A 16176-nucleotide genomic window follows, 5' to 3' on the forward strand; every position below is an offset into this window, starting at 1 on the left:
GGCCCCATGACTGGACCCCCCCCCGCAAAAAAAAAGAATATTCTGTTGCTTGGCACTTGTGGCTTATAACCTACAATCCTAGCTACTCATGAAGCTGAGATCTGAGGATCGTGGTTTGAAACCAGTCCAGGCAAAAAAGTCCATAAGTCTCTGATCTTTACTTAGCCACCAAAAAGCTTGAAATGAAGCTATGGCTCAAATGTTAGAGCACTAGCCTTGTTCACAAAAGCTAACATACAGCACTCAGGTGCTGAGTTCAAGCTTCAGGACCCAGTACACACACACATATACATACATGAATATTCTGTTGTTTTTTTAGTTTTATCTCTGTTTATTTCTAGGGTTCAGAAAGACAAGCAAAAACTGGAGCTACAGGACAGCGCTTAAAGGAAGCTACAAAAATCAATCTTTCTCTTTCCACGCTGGGTAATGTGATTTCTGCTTTGGTAGATGGCAAAAGCACTCATGTGCCTTATCGTAATTCTAAATTGACTCGTCTTCTTCAGGATTCCTTAGGCGGAAACTCAAAAACCATGATGGTAAGACTTAATTCATGGTATTGTTCATTTCAGGCAAATTTAAGATTCTAATTTATGCCCATACTAATGTGAATAACATTTATGTTGTATTACAAAAAGAGAGGCACATATCAAAAGAGCAAAATAATTTTTAAAATGTTATTTTACTCTTTTGATTTGTGGCTCTCTTTTTGTAATATAGCATGTGTCTTAGCCTTCAGTGCTGTCATTTAGAAACCTATGCAGTGAACATTCTTTTCAGAAAGGTCAAATTACATGTGTATTTTTTCAAACATTGTTTTGATATACTTATAAAAGTAGTATTAATTAATGGTAGCGTAAAGCTATCTGTATTTCTCATTTAACAGTGTGCAAATATTGGGCCAGCAGATTACAATTATGATGAAACTATCAGTACTTTACGGTATGCCAACCGTGCTAAGAATATTAAAAACAAAGCTAGAATTAATGAAGATCCAAAGGATGCTCTGCTTCGTCAGTTTCAGAAAGAAATAGAGGAATTGAAGAAAAAGCTTGAAGAAGGTAAGTTCTTTGTGAAGTATTAATCTTAATGTCAGCTATAAATGTGTTGGCTGACTACAAAATGTTCCAACAGAAACTAATATTAAATGCCCTTTGAGCTTCAATCATTCGTACTTGGAAGAATATCAAAATATCTGGGCTGGGGACGTAGCTCAGTGGTAGAGCACTTGCCTGGCATGTACAAGGGCTGAGTGTCAATCTCTAGCACTGAACAAAAAAATAGAAAAAAAATCTAGAAAGTAACTTGGTACCTACATACTTTAACATTTTTGTTATACTAAAGTAAGATAATACAATATTTGTGTATGTTATTAAAACATGGGTTAAGCCGGGTGCCAGTGGCTCTTACCTGTAACCCTAGCTACTCAGGAGGTTGAGATCTGAGAATCACAGTTCAAAGCCTGCCTGGGCAGGAAAGTCTGTGAAGACTCTTATCTCCTATTAACTACTGGAAAAGTGTGGCTCACGTGGTAGAATGCTAGCCTTGAGCTGAAGAGCTCAGGAACAGCACCCAGGCCCAGAGTTCAAGCCCCACAACCGACAAAAAAAATTTTTTTTGAAATTAAAATTGCCATTTTGATCCCCATAACCTTTTGTAGATTTTTATGGTCACTTGTTAAATAATGAATTTTTATTTGTGTATAAGAGCAAATTCTAGGCTGGGAATGTGGCTTAGTGGAAGAGTGCTTACCTAGCATGCATGAAGCCCTGGGTTCGATTCCTCAGCACCACATAAATAGAAAAAACCAAGAGTGGCACTGTAGCTCAGTAGAGCGCTAGACTTGAGCAAAAGAGGCTCAGGGGCAGTGCCCAGGCCCTGAGTTCAAGCCCCAGGACTGGCCAAAAAACCAAACAAACAACAAATTACATGTTTTTCAGAAGCAAATGACCAGAATTCTGCTTTGTGATTAATATATTTCTATTGTTTGGAGTATAAGAAGGTATCAGACAGTTATGAGTAAATTACTTTGCTGCAAGTGAAATTGCATTTCATGGCTTTATACACTTAAGGCTATGAAATACTTACGCTTTCATACTGAAATTCGAACATGAAATTCTATTTTGGAAATTATTTTCTAAAATAGTGCTAGCAGGTTGGAAAGGTTTGTAAGTCTTCTTCATGAGAGCGAGAACTTCCCAGTTCATTGGTAGGTCCTGAGGCCCTCCTGGCACTGCCACACGGGGTAAGAGGGGCTTCTGATGCTAGAGCCTCTGCAAGCCAGTGAAACAGAGACACCTACTGGCCTGTGTGGAAGCTGGTTGCATCATCAGGACCCAGAGATGCTGGCCTCTTCACAAATGCCTGGAGACCTCGCTGGCGCAATAAACTAGAGTAAGGTTATTGAAGAAAGGCAATGAGTGAACTGTATCTTAGATGATGAATTTCAGTGCTTTAAGTATGACCACTAGGTGGTATTTATAGCCAATATAAGATTCTTAATTTCTCAGTTATGCTGATGTTGGCTGTGTGTATTTGTAGAATCCATTTATTTTTCGTGTGTGTGTGTTTGTGTGTCCTGGGACTTGAACTTAGGGCCTGGGTGTTATCCCTGAGTTTCTTTTGCTTCTTTTGATCAAGGCTAGTGCTCTAACATTTCAGCCATAGCACCACTTCTGGCTTTTCTGGCTAGTTTATTGGAGATAAGAGTCTTATGGTCTTTCCCACCCAGGCTGGCTTTGAACCGCAATCTTCAGACCTCAGTCTCACGACTAGTTAGGATTACAGGTGTGAGCCACTAGCGCCCAGTATGATTTGAAATTTTAAATTAAAACTTAACTTCTTTTTAGGGCCTTTAAAAAAATCTTTATTTTGGGCTGGGAATGTGGCTTAGTGGTAGAATGTTTGCCCTGCCTGCGTGAAACCTGGGTTTGATTCCTCAGTACCACATATACAGAAAAAGTCAGAAGTAGCGCTGTGACTCAAGTGGTAGAGTGCTAGCCTGGAGCAAAAGAAGCTCAGGGACCATGCCCAGACCCTGAGTTCAAGCCCCAGCACTGGGGAAAAAAATCTTTATTTTTAAATAAAGTCTCTATTTTTATCTAGTTCTCAGATTAGGTTATATGATATACTACTTAGGAACATTTAAAAAACATTTAAATTCATATTTGGGACAACAAAAATTTTTTTTTTCTTTTTGCTTATGTGGTGCTGAGGAATTGAACCCAGGGCCTCATGCATGCAAGGCAAGCGCTCTACCACTGAGCCACCTTCCCAGCCCCCAAAAATTTTAATGAAGAAAAAATGCAGGCATTTTCTCAATAGCTAATGACACCATATAGACTAAAACGATTGTGTTAAATTTCTATCTAAGGGGAAGAAATATCAGGCTCTGATATCAGTGGGTCAGAAGAAGATGAAGATGAAGAAGGTGAACTTGGAGAAGATGGAGAGAAAAGGAAAAAGAGAAGGGGTAAGTTTTGTTTCATGTCATAACCAGTAGAAATTCACCAGGGTTGCTACCTAGTGCATGCTTTGGATTTTGCTGGTTTTAGTTATGGTAGCAACTTGAGCAGAGGATGTATGCCATATAACTGTTTAGCTTTGCAGTGTTTTTATCTTATACTGATCTCCTCTTTAGAAGTTGACTCAGTACCATATGGTGTGGGTTTTGTTTTATGTTTTGAAATTTCAAATAATAAATTTGAATGAGGATTAGATTATTTACTATAATAATCAAATGTGCTCTCATGCTTACCCTATTATGGGCTATGTGTTAACAGGTATCATAAAACCTGTTATGGTGGGGCTGGGAAGGTGGCTCAGTGGTAGAGCGCTTGCCTTGCATGCCAGAGGCCCTGGGTTCGATTCCTCAGCACCACGTAAGCAAAAAGAAAAAAGCCGGAAGTGGCGCTGCGTCTCAAGTGGTAGAGCGCTAGCCTTGAGCTGAAGAGCTGAGAGATAGCGCCCAGGCCCAGAGTTCAGGCCCCATGACTGGACCCCCCCAAAAAAAATTAAAAAAAAAACAAAAAAGCCTGTTGTGCTAAAAGATGTTGATAACTTGCAAAAGAGATGGGTATATTATGTCAGCCTACATTTCCAACCTTTTACCCTAAGTATTTATTTCAGAACTCTCTTCCATTCATGTAGATCATTGTTTTCAATCTGGTGCATATTTGCTTGTCTTATCTAAATGATCTTATTGAACATAAGCCCATCACTACTTGATCAGGAGCCCCAAATGTAAAAACTGTAGAGATTCTTTACATTCAAAAGATAGGAAAAGCGTGCTTTCGAGCAGGAGTTTGCAAAATACAAATCTAGCCCAAACCTGTTTTTATCCATGAAATTGAAATAGCCATGTCCATTTGTTTACCTATGTCTGTGGCTACTCTCACAAAAGCCAAAAACACTAGCTATCCTGTTGCGGGAACCATTTGCAGACCTCTGGCTGAGAGAAATGAATTTATGTTCATACCTAGTTTTTCATAGAGTACACTGGCCTTCTCAAAGGTAGTACAGATAGTAGAATTATGAAAAATAAAATTTAAGCTGAAAAAGTGCGTCTCTTTAATATTGAAAGGTAACATGCTTTCCTTCTAGGTTGAGAAATTTAAAAATTTTCAGTGCGCCTTTGCTGTCAAACTTTAAACTTAAATACTTACATTTGACAGTTTGATTTATTGAGGAGAGAGAGGAAAATTGGGGTTATACCATCTTGTTCATGACAAGGGGCAATTTATCAATACTACAACATTAATTACGTTTGACTTGGAGTTTTCAAACTTTGTTCCTTTATCTTATTAGAGAGACTTAGATCTCACTAAATGACCTATTTCCTTTTTTATTCTCTTCACTTCAACTCTGAATAATTATGTTTAGTTGAGTCATAGTATTTGTCCACTATGAATCTAAAGAAATTCAGTTTCTAATTTCTGCATATAGCTTTATGAAGTAATGAATATAGATAGATGGACTACTCCCAAGACTGATTTTAAAGGAAAGTGAATTTTGATTCTTGAATACAAAGCTTGATTGGCGGCTGGACATCAGTGGCTCACGCCTGTAATCCTAGCTACCTAAGAGGCTAAGATCTGAGGATCTTGGTTCAAAGCCACCTGGGCAGGAAAGTCCGTGGAACTCTTACCTCTGATTAGCCACCAAGAGAGGAGGAGGAGGAGGAAGAGGAAGAAGAAGAAGAAAAGGAGGAGGACGAGGAGGAGGAGCAGCAGCAGCAGCAGCAGCTAGAAGTAGAGCTGTGGCTCAAGTGTTTGAGCCAAAAAAAAAAAAAAGCTCAGGAATAGAGCCCAAGACCAATCCACCCCCCCTAAAAAAAAAAAGTGTGATTGTTCTTTAAAATTCCGTCTCCAGAACTGAATTTTTCTCTGTATGTGTGTTCATGTTCTTGTCTCCTCTCTCTTTGGTTTCCATTGGGCTCACTTCTTTGTCTTCCAGGCAGTAGCAGCAGCAGTAGTTCAGACTCCACATGTTCTGTCATAGAGAAACCTCTGGATAAGTTCTTGCCTAGTGAGTGGTAGCTCTTCAATTCTCTAACAGAGCTTGGGCTTTTCCATAATCCATGGGCTTCATTTGAGAAATGCTACACCGCTGCCTGTCATTTTGACGAATACATGTTGGACGTCCCAGTAGAACAAAGCATGTGACAACTCCCCACCCCTTTCATTGCTTCCTGTTAACCATAATTGTTGAAACATATGCTTGAGCTTATGTTTGAGACAATGGAAGAGAGATTCATGCTTCTGCAGTTGAGATAATGTAAAGAGAGTTAGTAAGCTGTATGAAAGAATATTTCTTATTTTTTATTTGTGTTAAACATTTTTAATTCTGCTCAGTACAAAAGACATTTAACAACGGATCCTGAATGTCTAAAAGTACAAATTACATTTAGTGGTGCATCTGTGCCCAACACAGGGTACAGTTAGAAACATTTTACATCTTGGTGTCCACTTCTTAGCAGTGGCTTAAGATTGAATGCTCCCAAAGATGTGAAGTTTCTAGCAAGGAAATATCAATTGAATAGTATTTTATTTCAAATGGACATTTATCCTTATTTCTGACTTAACCTGATAGATTTAAAAATTGTCTAAGATGAGATTAGAACTCACAATCACATGAAGAAATTTACAATGGATCTATCTAGATGTTCTTCAAACATAAAGGATTTTTTTTGTAAACCTCAATTAAGTTGAAATTATTTAATTTTATTTATCAGTATTTTATTTACAGAAGAAAAGGGAGATGATGCTTTTTTCTACCAGTTTGCAGCTTACTGTCTTTTAGAGCATTATCTATGTATTCACCTTCTCCAAAACTAATTAAAACAATGTTTACTGTTCTTACTGTTTTAGCTTTCTAGAAGAAGAATTTCAAGAATAATAAAACTTTTGTCTACTGATAATTCTTAAGCAAGTTTCCAAAAGAATTCATTTCAAAGGATAATCTGCATTATTTTGTAGACTGAAATGTGAGGAATGTCTGTCTGAGTTTGAAGCATTGTAACTCATTTTTCTATTTTAAAGCTTACCACTGTGATAAGGTAGTTATATGAAAGTAGGCTATCAATTCAAGAAAATTTAACTGCTGTTCACATATCCAGCATATAACCTTTTATTGGTGGAGACACGGATGTGTTGGTGAAGAGGTGGTGGTCCCAGCATGTGGTGGCTGTATGTAGCTGTATGTAACTGTGTATTCATACCCTTCCTGTAAATATATGAATGACCTTTTAGGTGTCCCTTGCTTGAATCATCACTTGTCATTTACTTTTATAGATTCATTGTTATAATTGCCCTTGAGAGTCTATTAATAGGTTGAATGTAAGTTTGTTATTATACAGGTGTACTTCATTTTATGTATGTAACAAATGTTTTTTTTTCTGAAAAAAAAAAACGCTTATAAATCAAATTGGAAATCTCAAATACTTTGTGAGCCAGCTGTCCTTAAAAATTCTTTGTTAAACTGGGTACCAGAGGCTCATGTATATAATCCTAGCTATTCAGGAGGCTGAGATCTGATCTGAGGATCATTGTTTGAAGCCAGCCCAGGTAGGAAAGTTTATGAGACTCTTATTTCCAATTACCCACCAAAAAAGCTGCAAGTGGAGCTGTGGCTCAAGTGGTAGAGCACCAATCCTGAGCAAAAAAATTTTTTTAAAAAGCTCAGGGATAGTGCCAAGACCCTGAGTTCAAGCCCCAGGAACAGCACCAAAAAAAAAAAATTCTTTGTTAAGTTGTTTTGTTAACCAAGTTATATCTAGTGCAAATTGCTATAAACTAATTTGTTCATTTAGTTGTTTCAAAATTTTACTGTTGGGCTTTCTTAAAATGGTGGACACCTGTAATGGATCTTTATGTTTGAAGAAACATTGAATTGGGAAATGAATTTGGAAATGAACAATGTGGATTTCGTTCCTTTTAATTTACTAGTTTTTGATATTGGCCTAATTCTCTGCTTTGCTGTCTTAGATGACTTGTCAGGTCTTCGCAGATTCCCAATTCCATGTCTGCCATTAGCATAACCACATGGTGCTGAGTTGCTCCATTTCCAGGGGTTGGGAGTCAGTGTAATCTCTGCACTGAGTTGTAATCTTAGACTAATCTTAACACTCTTGCTTAAATTCTACCTCTCACTGCATTGAATATGCTTTCTTTTTGTTTTTAAGTGAACACTTTCAGTTTTGATAATGATTTGTTTTATTTCTGTACTGACACTACAAAAGAATGCTATTATATGCATTTTCTTTGTTTTACAAAGGAAATAATGTTTTCCTTTTTTTTCCCTCCTCATCTCTGTGCTCCTGTCTGCGATTTGCTTACCACTTCTTATTGCAAGATCAAGCAGGTTGGTGTGATTGATTTGCACTCCACTTGGTACTATTACTTACAAAGAACTTCACTAGCTAAGTACATTATGCTTTCAATTTTTAATTTTTTTAACAAGGTAAGTATTTATATTTTGTATTGTTAAAAAACACTTTCAACTTTAAAATTTTGTTTTTTTAAATTCTTACAGACTCATTAAATCAAATTCTGGAAATACAAATGTAACTTGACTTTCAAACACTTTCTCCTTTTTTTTTTTTTATGGTTGTAGGGCTTGAACTCAGAGCATGGGTGCTGTCCCTGAGCTCTCTTGCTCAATGCTAGTGCTCTACTACTTTGAGCCACATCTCGACTTCTGGTTTTTGAGTGGTTAATTAGAGATAAGACTCTCATGGCCTGGGCTGGCTTTGAACCACAATCCTCAGATCTCAGGCTCCTGAGTAGCTAGGATTACAGGTGTGAGCCACCAGTACCCGGCCATTTTCCTCCATTTTTAAAGGCTAAGACTCAGGTGCCTGTTGCCTAATTCAGTTCTCACTCCCTTGAAGTTCCTCCCTGGCTCTTCCTTGCCAATTAACCCTCACAGTTTTACTCAGCATAGGACAAAGAGCAACTGAAGGGTTTACTACTTCTATTTGGCTTGATTAAATATTTTGTGGCTCTTGACATTATTTCTTAGACTATATTTGTCTGAAATTTTGTGCTAAATTTTATCAGGTGGTTTTAGAAAATGAAGGGTTTTTTTGTTTATGATTTTTTTCTTTACTGATTCATTTGATTGATATGAAGAGTTTGTTTGCTTGTCTTTTTTTTTTTTTTTTGTAACAGGTATTGAGACCAAGGGCCTTGTGTGTGCTTGGCAAGTGCTCTGCCACTGAGCCTTCCCTTTTTATCTTAAAAGAATACATATGTTGGGGCTGGGAAGGTGGGTGGCTCAGTGGTAAAGTGCTTGCCTTGCATGCATGAGGCCCTGGGTTTGATTCTCCAGCACCACATAAGCAAAAAGAAAAAAAAGCTGGAAGTGGCGCTGTGGCTCAAGTGGTAGAGTGCTAGCCTTGAGCTGAAGAGCTGAGGGACAGCATCCAGGCCCAGAGTTCAAGCCCCACGACCGGACGGACCCCCCCAAAAAAATATTCAAAAAAGAATACATATGTTGCGGCTGGGAAGGTGGGTGGCTCAGTGGTAGAGTGCTTAACCTCACATGCATGTGGTCCTAGGTTTGATTCCTCAGCACCACATAAACAGCCAGAAGTGGCACTGTGCTCAAATGGTAGACTGCTAGCCTTGAGCTGAAAAGCTGAGGGACAGTGCCTAGCCCAAAGTTCAAGGCCCACGACTAACAAAAAAAAAAAAAAGAATACCTATGTGCTAGGCACCAGTATAATCCTACCTACTTAGGAGGCTGAGATCTGAGGATCATGGTTCAAAGTGGTGCTGTGGTTCAAGTGGTAGAGCATTTACCTTGAGCTGAAGAACTGAGGTACAGCACCCAAGCCCAGAGTTCAAGCCCCACAACTAACCAAAAAAAAAAAAAAGTCAGGTGCAAGTGGCTCATATCTGTAATCCTAGCTATTCCAGAAGCTAAGATCTGAGGATCAGGGTTCAAAGCCAGCCTCGGCAGGAAATTCTGTGAGGTGAGACTCTAATATCCAATTAATCATCTAAAAGCTGGAAGTAGAGCTGTGACCTTGAGCTAAAAAAAGCTCAGGGACCTGAGTTCAAGCCCAGGACCATAGTGGGGGCACAAAAAGAAAAAGCATGTACTCAATTCTCTCATTTGAGGAATCAAAATCCTTTTAAGGTTGAGATGGCAGGTCCTCTTCTGCGCTCCCGGAGTGCAGAATTCTCCCTGAGTCCCTGTGCTCCTAGATTAAAGCATCCTGAGGATTCTAACATGTCTTCCCTTCTGAAGGCTAAAGCTTCCATAATCCAAGTGACCAAAGGATAAAAAACAAACCAACAAACAAGTGATTTTTAGGGATGCCTTGTTTTTACATGCCTGGGTAGGAAGTTGGTATATATTTAGCTTAAAATGTTATTCAAAGACATAATAATTTGTCAGCATGATGTTGGCTGACATAGTAAATTACTTCAATAACATGTTACAACTACCCTAGCTACCTATTCATGTTGTCTTCATGCAGATAATAGGGTAGTAACATTTTTGCTGCTAAAGCATAAGTTTGGAAAAATTGCCTGAATGGTTTTGCATTCCTAATGTAATTCATGGAATAAGTTAATTCACCAAGAGGCATGCATTTTTTTTTTTTTTGGGGTCCGGTCATGGGGCCTGAACTCTGGGCCTGGACGCTGTCCCTCAGCTCTTCAGCTCAAGGCTAGCGCTCTACCACTTGAGCCACAGCGCCACTTCCGGCTTTCTTTTTGCTTATGTGGTGCTGGGGAATCGAACCCAGGGCCTCTGGTATGCAAGGCAAGTGCTCTACCACTGAGCCACCTTCCCAGCCCCGAGGCATGCATTTTTATATTTCTGCACATAAAATCTTTTTATTTTACTGCCTTTTAATGGATTTTGAAACTATGATTTTAGCTACTAACAAAACAAAACCCTAAAAGCCTAAAAGTGCTTGTATTCATATGTTGATCCCAGTATTTCCTCTATCCTACTAATATTCCATATATATACAGATATGTATGTATATGGATGAATGTTTCAGCATATTTTCCACTTTTCTTTAAATATTTTGTAACTCAGAGGTGGAAGCTTTTTAACATGCATGTACTTTCTATAAATCTAAACTTACACTTTTCTCCTTCATATTTCTAAGAAATGGTATTATTTTCATTATTGTTATTCGACAGTATTGAGGTTTGAACTCAAAGCCTCACACGTGCTAGGAGATGTTCTGCCTCTTGAGACATTCTGTCAGCCTCTTTGGGAGCTGGTTAATTTTAAGATAGACTCTCATTTTGCATCTGGGCTGGCCTGGATTGTGATACTTCTTTTTTTTTCTTTTTTGGGGGCAGGTCCTGGGATTGAACTCAGGACCTGGGTGCTGTCCCCGAGCTCCTTGTACTCAAGGCTAGTGCTCTACCACTTGATCCACAGCTCCCCTTCAGGCTGGATTGTGATTCTTCCATGCTTCTGCTCACACTACCACACCCAGCCATTGGTTGAGATGAAATCTTTGAACTTTTGTTTTCTTTTTTTGGCTTGCCTGGCCTTAAACAGTAGTCCTTTCCTTTGATCTCTCCCAAAGCTGCTAGGATTACAGGCTTGAGCTAGCACATTCAGCAAGAAGTCATATTATGGATGGGGAATTCTTTCTAATAATTCATTGACAATAGGAATTAAATCACTTGTAAGGATTATTTTTTTAGCAATGTATTTCAAAAGGTTTAATACAAGGAACTGTGAACAATGAATCAATAGAATCACATCCGGATTTGGAATGCAATGAATCACACCAAACCAAAGCATGAACCTGGATCAGTGCTTTTACTTACTTTTTAGATTGTTTCGTGGCTTATGTTTTGTTTTAAAATTGTAGTTCTGTAGAAATGAAGGTAATCTCTTTTAAACCCTTAAGATTTCTTATATATTGTCTTAAGGAGTTTAATTGTTCCTTTCATGATTCCTGAAAGAGTATATTCATATGTATCTTCAAAATTATTTTTCAGATATTTTTCTTTTTATCAGCAGAGGTTAGATTCTGGGTGGAGATATTAACAATTGAAGAAACCACTTGACTTTGTATTTAATTACCAGGAAAAACTAACCGAAAACTCACATTGCAATTTTTTTTTGCCTGTGTATTATTTTGGATATACAAATTTGCTTTTTTGTGGCTTTCCTATTAATTGTTCTTATATTTCTGCACGATTATTTTGCTTCTCTTTCACTGATTTTTGTTGTTGTTGTTCTTAAGTACTACTGCACCAAGTGGGCAACAGTTTGAACATATTTAGGATCATAATAAATAGAAATGAGAAATAATATTGTTTTAGGGGCTGGGAATGTGGCTTAATGGTAGCATGCTTGCCTAGCATGCATGAAGCCCTGGGTTCGATTCCTCAGTACCACAGACATAGAAAAAGCTGCAAGTGTCACTATAGCTCAAGTGGTAGAGTGCTAGCCTTGAGCAAAAGAAGTTTAGGGATAGTGCCCAGGCCTTGAGTTCAAGCCCCAGGCCTGGCTGAAAGAAAGGAAGGAAGGAAGGAAGGAAGGAAAGAAAGAAAGGAAAGAAAGAAAGGTAAAGTACCTATTGGTTTTGTATGATTGCGTATAGACAGGCAGGTCTATATGGAAGATAATTTGTGTGTCTGAAACACTGAATGGATTTATTGATTGTGGCAATTAAATGACTCAAATAGGTAAAAAGAAAGTTTCCCCAGATAAGATGGTTGAGATGCAAGCAAAAATTGACGAAGAGAGAAAAGCACTTGAAACAAAACTTGACATGGAAGAAGAAGAAAGAAACAAGGCTAGAGCTGAATTAGAGAAACGGGAAAAAGATCTTCTTAAAGCTCAGTGAGTATCGTTGAGTTGGGATGGATTTACAAATCTCCCTAGTGTCTTTTGTTGGATTTGTAAGTAGAAAATTGAATAATAGTTAAAAGCTTGATAGTTGTCTCCAGTCATGGGTGTAAAGTCCAATGTACGTTGTACATTTCTAAACATTAAATCTGTTTTAACTAATCTCTGTATGGGAGGGGAAAATACTCATGAGTTCAAATCATAGTTCAGTAATGAACTTAATAATACTACACAGTGGTATAATTTGGTAGAGATGGCACATAAATTATATTGCTACTTTGAAATTATACACCCAAATTCTTACTGAATTTTGGAAAATATTAGCAGAAACAATAGATGATCAGTGAGTTTAGAGTATTCTCATTTTAATTAATAGACAAGAACATCAGTCTTTGCTGGAAAAATTATCTGCCTTGGAGAAGAAGGTAATTGTTGGTGGTGTTGATTTGTTGGCCAAAGCTGAGGAGCAAGAGAAACTTCTTGAAGAATCTAATATGGAGTTAGAAGAGAGGAGGAAAAGAGCAGAGCAGCTTCGCAGAGAGCTTGAGGAAAAAGAGGTAATATGACTTTTTGGTAAGTTTAATAATTTTTCTAATTAACTTTTCCAGTGAAAAAGCCAAATATCCATAATCTTAATGACAATCTTAAGCAATTTATGGATTTGTTTCAATATACTAGTTATGAAACATTGTGCCTGGGTATAGTGATCCATTCCTATAATCCCAGCTGCTCAGGAGGGAAAGGTCAGGAGGACCACAGCTAAGGCAAAAAGTTATGGAGAAGACTCCCCTCCCATTCAACAAACAAACCAAACATGCTTATAATCCCAGGTACTGGAGAGGAGAAAAAGGTAATAGTTTAAGGCTAGTCCAAGCAAAAAGACAAGATCCTATCTGGAAAAATAACTAAAGCAAAAAAGGCATGGCTCAAGAAATAGTGCGCCCATGTAGCAAGTGGGAGGCTCTGAGTTCAAACTTCAGTACCACTCGCACACAAAAGTAGTAAGCCGGGTGCCAGTGGCTCATGCTTGTCATCCTGGCTACTCAGGAGGCTGAGATCTGAAGATCATGGTTCACAGCCAGCCAGGGCAGGAAGCTCCGTGAAACTCTTACTCCAATAAACTACTAGAAAACCGGAAGTGGTGCTGTGGCTCAAGTGGTAGAGTGCTCACCTTGAGCTGAAGAGTTCAGGGACAGTGCCCAAGCCGAGAGCTCAAGCACCACGACCCACCAAAATAAAGTATAAAGTAGTTACTTCACACACACACACACACGCATATATACATATATTTTTTTAAAGTGACTTAACAAAGGAAATTATTCTAAAGTTTACCGATTTTTATCATAGCAAGAACGTTTGGATATTGAAGAAAAATATACCAGTTTACAAGAAGAAGCACAGGGAAAGACCAAGAAATTAAAGAAAGTGTGGACTATGCTGATGGCTGCAAAATCAGAGGTTGGTACATGTCATTATTAAATAATCCCCAAATGTCTGATGTACTTCTGAATTTTGAAACAGTGCCTTTGATTAAGATCCATTAAGAGCCAGTGGCCAGTGGCTCACGTCTGTAATCCTAGCTACTCAGGAGGCTGAGATCTGAGGATCGCACTTCAAAGCCAGCCTGGTCAGGATAGGCTGTGAAACTCTTATCTCTAATAAACTACCAGAAAACTGCAAGTGGTACTGTGGCTCAAGTGGTAGAGTGCTTGCCTTGAGCTGAAGAGTTGAGGGACAGCACTCAGGCCCAGAGTTCAAGCTCCATAACTGACAAAAAAAAAAAAATCCATTAAGAACCCCTGGATGGGCCAGGCACTGGTGGCTCACACCTATAATCCTAGCTACTCAGGAAACTGAGATCTGAGGATCACAGTTAAAAGCCAGTCCAGGTAGAAAAGTCTGCGAGACTCTTAGCTCCATAAACCACCAGAAAACTTCAAGTGGCACTGTGGCTCAAGTAGTAGAATGCTCACCTTGAGCTGAAGAGCTCGGGGATAGTGCCCAGGCCCAGAGTTCAAGCCCCACAGCCAACCAAAAAGAAAAGAAAAAGGAACACCTGCATAACCCCTGCATAATGTGTATTTACTATTTTCCAGTCAGGAAAGTTTCTTCATCTCTCCTTTAATTATGAAAGCTGCCTTTGCTCAGTACGATAACCTAGGCTGGCAGTTCTTTCAGGACTTGAATACATCATTCCATGCCCTCCCTGTTCTTAGAATTTCAGTGGAGAAATCTACTTTTATTCTAATGTTGTATCCTGCAGTGAGTTGTCTCTTTATCAATATATGAAGTGACTTTTGTCTTTTTTGACTAATTTTGGTTTGAATCTAACGTTTTATTCTAATGTTGTATCCTGCAGTGAGTTGTCTCTTTATCAATATATGAAGTAACTTTTGTCTTTTTTGACTAATTTTGGTTTGAATCTGCATTGTCAGATATGAATACAGCTACTTCTGCCTGAATCTAGGCTCCATACTTTTCCAGCTGGGTGCTGGTGGTTCACACCTGTAATCCTTGCTACTTACTCTCTGCATTTCTGCTAGGCAACAAATGATTGGGTCTTGTTTAGTAATCTGATCCTCCAGTCCTTGGCTTTTAATTGGAGAATTAAGACCATTTACATTTGGTGTTATTATTGAAAGTTTTAGTAATTCATTTTGCTATTTTTTTTGGGGGGGGGGTCTGGTCGTGGGGCCTGAACTCTGGGCCTGGGCGCTGTCCCTCAGCTCTTCAGCTCAAGGCTAGTGCTCTACCACTGGAGCCACAGCGCCACTTCCAGCTTTTTTCTTTTTGCTTATGTGGTGCTGAGGAATCGAACCCAGGGCCTCTTGCATGCAAGGCATGCGCTCTACCACTGAGCCACCTTCCTAGCTCCAAATGTTTTTTTCTTTTTCTGTTGTCGGTTGTGGGGCTTGAACTCTGGGCTTGGGCACCATCCTTGTGCTCTTCAGCTCAAGGTGGGCTCTCTACCGCTTAAGCCACAGTGTCACTTCCTCATTTTGCTATTTTTGTAATGCTGTTTCCTTCCTAGTCCTCATTTGCTTATCTGCTCATCTGAAATATATTCTTTTCCATATTTTCATGGTTATGTTTGTCTTCCTTTTTGTATAAAGGGGTCCCTTAAGTATCTTCTTCAGTGGCGGTCCAGTGGTCATGAATTTCTTTAGTTTGTATCATGGGAAGATGTTATTTTTCCTTCAATTAGAAAAGATATGCTTACAGTTTATTTGTTTATTTACTTATTTAGCCAGTCCTGAGGCTTAAACTCAGGGACTGAGCACTTTCCCTGAGCCTCTTTCCACTCAAGGCTAGCACTCTATAGATTGAGCCAAACGCTACTTCTGGCTTTTTCTGTTTATGTGGTCCTGAGGAATCGAACCCAGGGCTTTGCGCATGCTAGGCAAGTACTCTACCACTAAGCCACATTCCCAGTCCCCTGCTTTCAATAAAGAAAATGTTTATCAGAAGTGTCATTTTAAGTATTATCTGTTAAGCTAATTTAATAACCTGAAATAGTGATAGTGTTGCTCTATATGTTTTCTATACTTACAAAATAACCGTTCAACTTTTTTGTCTATTTTTTGGGTGAGCTCTCATAGGACATCATAGACAAGTGATCTATGTCAAGTAAAACTGTCCTTATTTGCTCATAACATTTTCATGAATTTTCTGGCAGATGGCTGATCTCCAACAAGAACATCAGAGGGAAATTGAAGGCCTACTTGAGAACATTCGGCAACTTAGCCGGGAGCTTCGGCTTCAGATGCTAATTATTGATAACTTTATACCTCAGGATTACCAGGTAAGGGAAAAGGTCTCTGTGATATTAGATCACTTACT

General features: G+C 38.7%; 1 protein-coding gene across 1 annotated transcript in view; it reads left to right on the forward strand.

Moving 5' to 3' along the window:
* Nucleotides 1–16176, forward strand: part of Kif3a (kinesin family member 3A) — a 39833-nt gene that overhangs the window by 15074 nt on the left and 8583 nt on the right. Inside the window, exons 7-13 of the mRNA XM_013030906.1 lie at nt 342–539; nt 887–1061; nt 3374–3472; nt 12174–12330; nt 12713–12893; nt 13684–13794; nt 16013–16138. Coding sequence (XP_012886360.1) covers nt 342–539; nt 887–1061; nt 3374–3472; nt 12174–12330; nt 12713–12893; nt 13684–13794; nt 16013–16138 — 1047 coding nt within the window. The remainder of the gene's footprint in view (nt 1–341; nt 540–886; nt 1062–3373; nt 3473–12173; nt 12331–12712; nt 12894–13683; nt 13795–16012; nt 16139–16176) is intronic.

Source organism: Dipodomys ordii, unplaced genomic scaffold (genome assembly GCF_000151885.1).
Source record: "Dipodomys ordii isolate 6190 unplaced genomic scaffold, Dord_2.0 Scaffold135, whole genome shotgun sequence".
Lineage (NCBI taxonomy): Eukaryota > Metazoa > Chordata > Mammalia > Rodentia > Heteromyidae > Dipodomys > Dipodomys ordii.